Raw genomic sequence first — 10978 nt, forward strand, 5'->3', positions numbered from 1 at the left:
AATGAGGGAGGGGACGAGAGAGAGGAGAAACGAGTACGTTCTGATATCTCACCAGGTGCGACATGGCAGAGAGGCTGCGGGTGGAGTCCCTGGTGCTGTCCGACGACTACAACGACGATGCTTACAGAGGGCAGGTGAGAGTGAACTACATCCCTTTGGCGCTCCCTCTTTCCTCGTCCAGTCCTTGCCCTCAGCTCCGTCTCCCTCCCTCCGTCCTCGCACCTGGCACTACCTCCCTCTTCCTCTCCTCCTCACTGTCGGCTTCCTCTCCCTCCGACTCTAACTGTCATCCTCTTCCTTTTCCCCTCATTGTCCTCCTCTTTCTCCTCTCCCCCTCTTTCTCCTCTCCTCCTCTTTCTCCTCTCCTCCTCTTTCTCCTCTCCTCCTCTTTCTCCTCTCCTCCTCTTTCTCCTCTCCTCCTCTTTCTCCTCTCCTCACTGCCCTCCTGATCATTCTTTCATTTCAGATGCCGAAGCTCAAAAGTGTGCTGCGGAAGTTGACGGAGGCGCGATGAGACTTGCAGACTTTATCGACGGTCAACGAGAGGTGAGGGTTCTAACACACAGAATCCTCCCTTCCTATCTTAAGAGGATCAAACGTGACATGTAGACCGATCAAGGTTTCAAATGAAGGAGAAAGGATCCGAAGAGTCCTGCAAAGATCGTGAATGTCTGAGGGATACGGACGGCAGGGAGGCAAGGGGAGACGGAGGATAAAGAACGAAGGAGGAACAAGGGAAGGGGTTGATGGAAGGGAGGCCGAGAGGGAGGGATAGAATGTAGTGGAGGGAGCGAAGGGAGTTGAGTGGAGGGAGTGGAGGGAGTGGAGGGAGTGGAGGGAGTTGAGTGGAGGGAGTGGAGGGAGTGGAGGGAGTGGAGGGAGGGAGTGGAGTGGAGGGAGTGGAGTGGAGGGAGTGGAGTGGAGGGAGTGGAGGGGCTCAAGCCATGAATCACCTTGAGGCCAAGTTTCTGCTGGGTGGAATGAGAGACTGCACCTGCGCCTCCGCCCATGCCTCCTCCCATTCCCATTCCTCCTCCCATCATGTTGCCTTGCATGCCCATGCCGCCTTGCATGCCCATGCCTCCTCCCATGCCGCCTCCCATGCCCATGCCTCCCATTCCTCCTCCCATTCCCATGCCTCCTCCCATTCCCATGCCGCCTCCCATACCTCCTCCCATCATGTTGCCTCCCATACCGCCTCCCATTCCCATGCCGCCTCCCATCATGTTGCCTCCCATGCCTCCTCCCATCATGTTGCCTCCTCCCATGCCCATTCCTCCGCCCATACCTCCTCCCATCATGTTGCCTTGCATTCCCATGCCTCCTCCCATCATGTTACCTTGCATGCCCATACCCATGCCTCCTCCCATGCCTCCTCCCATCATGTTGCCTTGCATGCCACCATGTCCGATCTTCGCCATAGTGTTCATGCTCATCTTGGGCCCATCGGACTGCGAGCTCTTCCCGGAGCCCAGCGACAAGCTGTCGAGGTTCACAAGCGACGACAAGGCGTCCTTCGCGCCTGCAGGTTTACCGGCAGGAGGAGGCTGAACAACGTTTGGAGTGTTGGATCCCACGAAGTTGCCGAATCCGAAGTCTGAGTTCGACCCATTGCCCATGGAGGGAGCAGGAGCAGGGGCAGGAGCAGAGAAAACGTCGGAAAGGAGGTCTTGTGCAGACTTGTGCTGGGCAGGAGCAGCGCCAGAAGAGAAAGGATCAGACCCACCGAAGGGATCGTTACTAAAGTTGCCGAAGGGCTCTGAGATGGCACTCAGTCCTAGTCTATCGCCTCTAACCGTTTTCCTACCTGTGCTGGCAGCCGTTGCAGTGGGCTGACTGCCGAAGGGATCGCTGCCGAAGTTCGCCCAGTCGTTCTGCTGAGGGGTCTCAACCTGCGATGCAAGAGCGAATTTCAGAAAGCAGTGCGGGAGGCATCATGGCAAGGTTGACCGTGCTTCTTGACTGGGTTGGTTTATGATCAGGGACAACTGAACCTGAAATGCTCCTGTCAAGGGCAGACGGAAGCGTTCAGTCGGAATCAAAATGAACTACCGGAAAGGGGTGCAACTGGCTTATCCTCAACCTGCCATGTCCCATAAGAACCATCGAGGTTTGAGCAACGGCAGACAAGACCTTGGCGTTGCTCGGCTTGATGTTGATCTTGATCGCACCTCCTCCCGACGACTTGTTGGCAAACGGATCTTCTCCCCTGTTTCTCCGTCAGCGCTCTTACATCCGACAAGGTCCGGGCAACCAGTCGTCGTCGTCATCCTTCTTCTTGTTGTCAGAGAACGTCTCCTTCCTGGGAAGGATCCTCAGCGGACATGAGACCATAGTGCAGGCTTACTTCTCCGTGTCTCTCTTGGGTCGATCCCAATCATCGTCATCGAACTTAGACGAGCTTCCGCCGGAGCTGGAACAGGACAGGGCAAGCATCACTACAACCCACGACAATCAGAGTTTCTGATGCCACACCGATATTCCTCGCTGCTGAACCCCCCGCTCTTTTCATTGTGGAAGCTAATCAAGGATTGGGCTCAGTGACAAACCACCTCTCCAAGATTCCTTGCTCTTCACCGATCTCTGGCCCTGCGAGCCTTCTCTCTTTCCTCCGAGAGCCTTTCGTTGCTTCACAGGCAACCATCAGGTTCGAAGAGCGCATCTACCATCATCTCATACCTTTGAAGGAGCTCGATCAGCTGCTTCGATTTCTCCCTCACGTTGATTCCCTAAGTGTCCAACGGAGTCAGCGAGCCAGCGGCAGCAGCTCCAGCAAGGTTTCAGACCTGGTCCTTGCCAGTGTTCTCTTCCGTGTACTCGAATCTCTTCAGCGGCTCCAACCTTGACGATGGTCAGCCAGTCGACAAGTTGCCAACGAGCATCGGCAAACCTCTCAACGTTGTCCCTGACATCCTCAACGAACCTCTTGGTTCCGTTCTTGACACAGTAGTCGAGCACGTTGAGCGCCTTGTACACCTGCAAGGATCTCGCTCAAAACTAGAGGTCTTCACAAGACTTCTTCACACCTTGCGCCAGTTCTGTGGTGGTTCTTTGAACCTTTCCCAAAGGACCTGAACACATCCAAAGTTCACCCAGCGATTATCACACGCGAATAAGAACCTGCAGGATCAAACTTTTCTGCTGGGAATCACTTGTAGCAGCTGAAATCTCATGGAGCTGCAGGCAGGACCGAAGTTCAGCTCCATCTTCATCATCACGACACTCATCTCCTCTACCTGTGTTCCCGATGGTCCCCAAGCCTCGCTGCCTGAAGCGATTGTCACAACATTTTCTGCGGCAATAGAAGCATGCGGAAAGTACTTGTTGCTTCCATGACTTTGGCTTCAATTTCACTTACGTTCAAGACAACTACAAATATGATAAGAATCCAGAGAGCAAAACAAGAGCTTAAAGGAGATACCGTTTCTTCCCTTTTTGAAGAGATCCTTCCCCATAGCAAACGCCTTAAGCGCGATACCATTGAGGTCTGAAGATTCCATTTTTGGATACTGTTCTGAAATTTCGCAATGTTCAGATCAAGATCACTTGCTGTCCTTCGACGACTGTCTAACTAGAAACCACAAAACACAAAACAGTCCACTTCTTCGAAACTCGAATTGCATTTCTTGCAAGCATAATCCTCTCACAGACTGTCTTTCATACTCTCCTCCTATCGTCTCTGTCCCTTATGGCGCTCATCGTCCGCCATTCCTCCCTCCCGCAGGTACTGGCCTGTTCCCACTAGCCATCACACCCATTTCTCGCTTACGTCATGTTCACCGATGCCATTATGTGCGAAACCAAATCGCCCTGCTCCTTCTGAAATCGTTCCTTTCATCGCTATCAATGCATTGACATCCCTTCTTTTGCCCCCTTCTCTCCTCCTCCTACTCCTCCTCCTCCTCGTCGTCGTCGTCCTCCTCCTCCTCGCATGCGTTTTCCCCAGCCATCCCTTGCCAGCCATGCCGGGTGCCAGGGGGTAGTGAATGAAGTTAGGGTCCTTCAGAAACTGGTAGGGTCATTGTTAACTGGGGGTGGGTACTTTGACATGGACTTAACAATTCAGGTGGTAGGGGTGACGACTTGTCGTTCAATCACCGGTGTATATGAGCTTCAATATGTAGCGAATGAAGGGGTAATAAATGGTTAGAGGTGGTCATAGATGTTGTAGCCTAGTGTTATCCACGGTGGGTGATCAAAATATGAGGTAGGGGTATTTCCATGCAGTCCAAAATCCAAGAAGGTGGGTCTTGGTCTGCATGTGTTCTACAAGAGGGGTACTCTATATCACCCCTTGTATGATGTACCCCTATCCACCTAGGGACCCACGGGGCCAGCCCTCGGGTATCACCCCACCCATGTCACCAAGAAAATCAATCACAAACCCAACCCGTACATCGAATGTTGGGAGATGGCTGGACCCCATTTGATTGACCAGTACCCCGAGAACTACTATACTACCCTGTCAATTATGCACAAATTTCAGATAAAATAAGGGGTGACATTGATAACCCACCCCTTAGAAGTACTCCTCAAGATCCCTTCCACCCCTACATGCTCAGTGTACCATGCCAACATCAACTTTCTACCACCCATGTAACCCAACTGCATGTACCCCTGGTCCTGTGGTGAATTTCAACCCACCACATGGGGAGTACATTGGCTAAACAGACCGGTGGTCACAAGCTGGACTTCTGGCAGTGGGGTAGGGGTGTCAAGTGGAGGCGTAGCCTCTTCCCCAACCTGGGGAATCCAGGGGTGGGGTGGGGTAAGAACATGGGAAAATACAGGGTGGGGGTGATATCAAGGGGTAGGATATACACAGGTCAGGTAGGGGTAGTATTTGAAAGCCCTCATCCCCAACCAGCATCACTTCTTTAGCCCTCATCCTGGCCCTCATCCCCTACACAACATGTCTCTAAACTGAACCATAACTAACTAATCTCACCACTGCCTTGCCGGCTAGCTCAACACAACAATAACATGAAAGAGGAGAAGATGATAGCAAGATGATAACAAGATGACAAACAATCAAAAAAAGATGATAACAAGCTCATAACAAGATCATAACAAGATCATAACAAGCTCATAACAAGCTCATAACAATATGATGAAGTTAGATATTGAACACTTTAATGGACCAATCTAGTCTGACTGGGAATGGTATAGCATGCCGACTATAGCGAACGATGCACATGAAAGACCATCAAAATCTCTACATCTGACTGAATGACCAGGTCATTCGCCTCCTCCTGGTGTGCGTGGACCAAACGGGACAAGAAAGGATGGTACTTCCAGCTACTGACGCAATCTACGTGGCAGGCAGGAAGGACGGGGTGGTAATCTAGTTTGACGATGGTAACAGGTTACGGATTTTATGTTCCCTCGTGGAACCGTGCGGAGGGAGCGAATGTAAAGAAGCAGGGCGAGGGACAGGATAGGGCGGAGAAGGTGCAGCAAGTGCTATCCCTTCCTGCCATCCCTTCCTGCCATCCCTTCCTGCCGTCCTTTCCCTGGTCGACCCGATTCTGGCAGGAGAAAAGTAGAAGCACCACGAGTAGGAGGCGTCCGATGATAGCACCTTCGTGGGTAAGAGAATTCTTTGCGTGCACAATCTGTCTTTGCTGCTCTTAATGTTCTCGTCGTCTTGCGTTCAATCTGGCTAAATTTTCACAATCATCGCATGCACTTCCCTCTCTCCCTCCTCCCCCTTCCCCTCCCCCTCTCCCTCTCCCCCCCTCCCTCTCCCTTTCCCTCTCCTCTCCGTCTCCCTTCCCTCTCCATCTCCCTGCATTGATGGGTTGACTTGTTTTGCAGGCCATGGGAGGAAGACGCTCAGGGCCGAGTGGCGTGGTGAGGAGATTTGACCCCAGCAACAGCCCAGCTGAACATGACGGCAGGGCTGTCCATGTTGTGGGGTCCCGTCGCATGAGGACACATGGCGAGCGGAGATGTCAAACTTGAGTGCTCTGAGGCCGTGAAATGAGGCGGTTGACGTGAGGGAGGAGAGAGGACCAAGGGGTGCAAGACAGGGACGAGGCAGTTGAGAGGAGGAGGGGGAGGCGAGAGGAGGAGGAGGAAGTGAGGGATCAGGCGAGAGGAGGACGAGCGAGGGGTGAACGGCCGAGCTCCACGTCTCAGCGAACTTGTGAAGCGTCAGCAGCGGTGTAACGATAGGAGGAGAGAGGAGAGATTCATTCTGATAATAACATGGTGCTGGACGTCGAAGTGACATTACTGATGTGAAGCTGAACGTGAGCAGGGCAGCAGCTTGCAAGCTGTTGGGTCCTCTGTCCCATCCTCCTCAGTGACTCCCTCCCTGCTGGCTCCGCCCGTCATGCTCCTGCAGATGGAGAGGAGGCTGAGGCAGATCGCATCCTCTGCCTCCTTGCTAGATGACGGCTCCCCCAGCGAGCTCCTTGCCTTCTCGTACCCCTGGGAGAACCTGAGGACACAGAACTCCTCCCTCCTCCTCCTCACTGTTGCCCACATGCTCGTCATCACCACCCACACTGTCATTCCCTTCCTCGTTTCCGTCCCGAACCCTGTTTGGTTCCTCCACCATTTCCTCTCATGACTGCTCCCTCTCCCCCTCTTTCGTGTTCCTCCTCCCTTCTTACCTCGGTGCAGACCATCACGAGGATCAGGGCATGGGCAGCGCTCTGCTGCTGGTGAGAGAGTTGGTTTGAGGTCAGCTCTTTGAGCAACCGCTGCAGCAGTTGCGTTGAGTCCCTCTCCTTTCTCCCCTCGATCCTCCTCCTCCTCCTCCTCCTCCTCCTCCTCCTCCTCCTCCTCCTCCTCCTCCTCCTCCTGCTTCCTCTTTCCCTTCCTCTTTCCCCTCCTCCTTTATCTCTCGCTCACCTGAGCCAGAGGGAGGACGAGAGTGGAATTTCCGCATCCCCAGGACTTGCTATGCAGTCAGAAATGGACTCGTTCAAGCAAGAGCAAGAGAAACAAGGAGAGTGAAGGAGGAGGGGGTGGTTGGTAGAGGGGGGGAGGAAAAGCAAGCAGGGAAGCAGCTGAAGGAGAGAATGCTACAGCAAGCAGGAATGAAGATGGGGGGGGCAGCAAGTTCGGGCGCGAGGGTGGGAGAGAGGAGTCATGGATCACCCGGACAAGAGATTCTACGAGGATGAGCGAGACTTCAAGGTCCATCTGATGAAAGTTTCTCTGCAGAGATGTCAAAGTTTGGCGCGGAGGAGAAGGAAGGTCTCAACGTTGACAAGCTCAAGCCAGAGGACGTCGGAGACTCTGCGGAATCTCTTTGACTTGTAGAGGAGCTTGCAGAGACGCTGAGAGGACAACCGTCAGCAACAGTGACGTGGACGTTTGAGAATGACGTGGACCAGAGCAGGAGAAAGCAAGCAAGTGATGAAGATGATCTACCTCCTTGACCAATGTGTTATGCTGGTTCATGGCATAGAGTTCTTCCAGCTTGTCAACAGCCTTGTTGAATGGAGTCAAAGGAAAGGAAGCAACCAAGGGAGCAGCCCCACCATGTCTTCCTCCCCGTTCTTCTCAAGGATCATCGCAGCGTTCCAAAGTTTCTTGCAACTCCAAACTCAAAACAGGCTCCAACCTCCTCACACTCTGAACCACCTGCTGTAAGACTTGGGCCGGGAGGTGCCGCGCCTCCGCCTCCAGGACATCCAGGACTCTCCCGCCCGACTGGGGGTCTCCTGCCTGAGAGAGGATGAGAGGAGAGCAAGTGGCAGCAAGACAAGCAAGGGCTCACTTGCAAGAGCAAGTCCGCGGCTGAGAACCTCGAGCTATCAAGCAGCTCGCCCATGACAGCTTGAAAGTTCCTCAGGACGGAGGAGCGATCGCTGCATGCCCCGCTCAACTCCGCACTCCTCCTTCCACATGTCATGTCCGCACCTGTCGAGCAGGGAGGCGGAGGCAGCAAGGGAGTCCCTCACGTCAAGGGCCTGTGGGAGGGGCAAGCTTGAGAGACGGAGGGATCAGGACACACGACCAGACCATCGAGAAAAGAACTTGTTTCTTCATGTCAGCGCCCTGCTGTTAGACAGCCAGTCAGCAGGGAGCAAGCACCGAGGAAGCGCATGCCTCGGACATTCCTGCCTTGTGGAGGAGGAGGAGGAGTTTGGCAAAAGCTGCGGGTCTGCATACAGCTCTTCAGAATCAGGGGCAGTCAGACTAGGAGTACTTGTTCGGGCTATGGTCGATTGCTCGTTTGTAACAGATGTTTGCAACCCAAAAGTCTTGTTTCGACGTTGCGAGATCTCCCATCAACAGCATTCGCATGTACACGTTTTCTTCCAAACTTTCATGCTCTTCCAAATGATTGATGACGGTCCTGAGAAGGGAAAGGATTGGTTGATAAAAACTGCTTCTTGTTATCATTTGGAAACACCTTATCTTTACCAGCGATCTCTTCCTGCTGCTTGTCCTGACGGAAAAGAACGCAAAGAAAAGATTCCCGACATCGATTGTGACGTTAGCCGCTGTCGTAGAGTTTGCATTTGCAGGAAAACCTGAGGAGGAAAGTCAAATGGAGGGAGAAACGACGACAAAAAACACGAGTAAGACAAAGAATGCAGACAAGGACGAGGACGAGGACAAGGACAAGGACAAGGACGAGGACAAGGACAAGGACAAGGACGAGGGCGAGGGCGAGGGCGAGGACGAGGGCGAGGACGAGGACGAGGACGAGGATGAGGGCGAGGGCGAGGGCGAGGGCGAGGGCGAGGGCGAGGGCGAGGACGAGGACGAGGGCGAGGACGAGGACGAGGACGAGGACGAGGACGAGGACGAGGAAGAGGACGACGGAGGAGGACGAGGAGAAAAGATGCAAAGAACACATTGACCTCTACCTTCCAACTGGCTCTTCCCTTGACATGCTGCGAAGTCTCCCACGTACTTCACGTCCAGCTCCAGCTCAGCAGGGTGGATTCTGTCAACGCTCATGGAGATGGAGTAGCTGGAAGTCGACTTGGAGGAGGAGACGTCGAGGACAGGGACGGCAAGGACGACTGGCGTCGCCTGTGGCAGCACATAGGTGACGGCACCCTCCTCCACCAGAGAGCTTCGGAGGATGAAGGAAACCTGGTAGGCTCCGCGCTCAGTGGCCAGGATGGTGAGGTAGAGCATCCTGCTCTGGAAGAGGTCGAGGCGGCAGGGGTCCGTTACAAGATCGGCAACACCAACTGCGTCCTCACATCGGCACATGGAGCTGCTGGGGTCGGTGACGGAACTGTCTTGGTTCAGCAGTGCTGTGAAGGGGGCAGCCGCTGGGGACCGGACCTGTACCACGAGGTACGAGTATCTCCCCAGCATGAGGGCAGGGTGCGCGTTCCCTGGGTGCGTGTGCCTGTAGAGGCTGTGGATGTCCACTTGCTGCCTGCACGGTGCTCCTCCTCCCTCACATTCGAGGCTCTGATAAGCCTCCAGGTGCTCGGTGCCTTCAACTGCCTCCCCGAAGGGAGTGGAGCAGCGAGCATATGAAGCAAGGAGGAGGAGGAGGAGGAGAGAGCGGAAGATGTTACCGCCACGGCGCGAGCCAGCGACATGCTCCATGCCCGCTAGCTCGCAAGTCTCATCCTTTCCCGCCTCCCGTTGCGCCCCGCTGCCATGGGAAGAGCCCCCGACACTGAGGCAGGCTCGAGGAAATTTACATGGCCAAGGATGTCGGGTTGACCATGCGAGGAGGAGGAGGAGGAGGAGGAGGAGGAGAGGCAGGCGAGGGGGCAGGAGGATCGACGGGGTGGAGAGGTGAGCAGGGATCAGAGAGGAGGCAGCATGACGGCTATGGCGAGCCGGATGAAGCGCAGGAGAAGATGACATGGGAGGATAGAGTATGGTTCCCAATCTTCACCTCTGTGTTCTTCGGCATGTTCTTCTATGCAGGAGTGAAGAACGTCCACTGGAGGACGATGGTGGTGGAGAGGAGGATGTTCGTGAAGGATCTATCCCGCGGCTGGTTCCTTGGGCTCCCTCAAGACCTCTCTGACCCTCAGTGGAAGACCCTGCGCAAGTTCTTTCCTCTGCTGTTCTCCCTGCTCGTGGGACACGTGCTGGCGTCAAAACTTGCTCGGACGACCTTCTGCAAGGGGAGCAGCAAGAGTTTGAGCAACTTCCATGCAGCCGTCAACTTGATCTTCGTTATCATCCTACATGGTTTCAAGATCTGCCTTCTTTCACCCTCCTCCTCGTTCCTCGTTCCTTCCTCCTTCCTCCTTCCTCCTTCCTCCTTCCTCCTTCCTCCTTCCTCCTTCCTCCTTCCTCCTTCCTCCTTACCCATCCTTCCTTACTCATCTTTCCCTCCTACACCCTCCTCCGTTTTCTTCCTCCCTCCTCCCTCCTGACTCATCCCTCCCTCCTGCTCCCTCCTCCTTGCTCCTTGCTCCCCTCTACTCCCTCCCTCCCTTCCTCTCTGACACCTCGAAGGACCCAAGGTCGTGTGGCCCCTGCTGACCAACATCACCGTCTTTCTGATCGGCCAGCATTTCCGAGGCTCCATTATGAATCCTGTGCTGCCCCAACCTGTCGCGGAATCTTAACTTGACTGCTTCTCAGGTGCTGACGTGGCTGGTCTGCCTGCTAGTTCTCTTCAGCTCCGACTACTACGGAGGGTTCGAGACTGTCAGGTTGGCTCCGATGTTCGGCTCCCTGCTCAGTTTCTGGGACGATTTCTCGGGCCTTTACAGGTAATGGTTACCCTCTTGTCGTCGTGAGCGCCTGTTGGCCAATCACCAGTTGCTTCTCCGACGTTTGCTGGTTCATCATCATCCGGTTATAGGCGGCAACTTTCCAAGTGTTGCCGGTGGTGATGTAAGCGTTCCAAACCTGAAGAAACGAGTCAGGTGGAAGAGAGCAGAACCGCCGAGGTGCCTCCACCTTTCTCAGGGTCGTCAAGGTCAGTCTCTCCCTCGTTCATCTCGTCCACTTCCTTCCAGAACGTGGGGTGTTCCTCCCGCCAGTCAGGCAGCACCAGGCCTCTGTTTTCGTCTCTCTTCTG

General features: G+C 54.5%; 3 protein-coding genes across 3 annotated transcripts in view; 1 reads left to right on the forward strand and 2 right to left on the reverse strand.

Annotated features, from left to right (window-relative positions):
- Nucleotides 1-622: 622 nt before the first annotated feature.
- On the reverse strand, nt 623-3500 carry EPSINR (Epsin-related protein; the record flags this gene model as incomplete). Its single annotated transcript, XM_005828560.1, has 18 exons — nt 623-652; nt 954-1759; nt 1808-1892; nt 1951-1994; nt 2053-2083; nt 2134-2209; nt 2255-2302; nt 2348-2413; nt 2476-2520; nt 2578-2628; nt 2680-2729; nt 2787-2841; nt 2891-2976; nt 3027-3071; nt 3121-3177; nt 3237-3268; nt 3322-3369; nt 3422-3500. 18 exons carry the CDS (start codon nt 3498-3500, stop codon nt 623-625), a joined length of 1734 nt encoding a protein of 577 aa, XP_005828617.1.
- A 2734-nt stretch (nt 3501-6234) lies between these two features.
- On the reverse strand, nt 6235-9537 carry GUITHDRAFT_164344 (hypothetical protein; the record flags this gene model as incomplete). Its single annotated transcript, XM_005828561.1, has 10 exons — nt 6235-6435; nt 6621-6710; nt 6862-6906; nt 7111-7170; nt 7387-7446; nt 7600-7683; nt 7736-7856; nt 7879-7928; nt 8386-8495; nt 8835-9537. The coding sequence occupies 10 exons, from the start codon at nt 9535-9537 to the stop codon at nt 6235-6237; spliced, it is 1524 nt and encodes a 507-aa protein (XP_005828618.1).
- A 98-nt stretch (nt 9538-9635) lies between these two features.
- GUITHDRAFT_112347 (hypothetical protein) overlaps nt 9636-10978 on the forward strand; it is a gene marked incomplete at both ends in the record, with an annotated part of 2344 nt that continues 1001 nt past the window's right edge. Inside the window, 4 exons of the mRNA XM_005828562.1 lie at nt 9636-10137; nt 10408-10490; nt 10537-10667; nt 10867-10924. Coding sequence (XP_005828619.1) covers nt 9636-10137; nt 10408-10490; nt 10537-10667; nt 10867-10924 — 774 coding nt within the window. The remainder of the gene's footprint in view (nt 10138-10407; nt 10491-10536; nt 10668-10866; nt 10925-10978) is intronic.

The sequence above is a fragment of the Guillardia theta genome, assembly GCF_000315625.1.
Source record: "Guillardia theta CCMP2712 unplaced genomic scaffold GUITHscaffold_58, whole genome shotgun sequence".
Lineage (NCBI taxonomy): Eukaryota > Cryptophyceae > Pyrenomonadales > Geminigeraceae > Guillardia > Guillardia theta.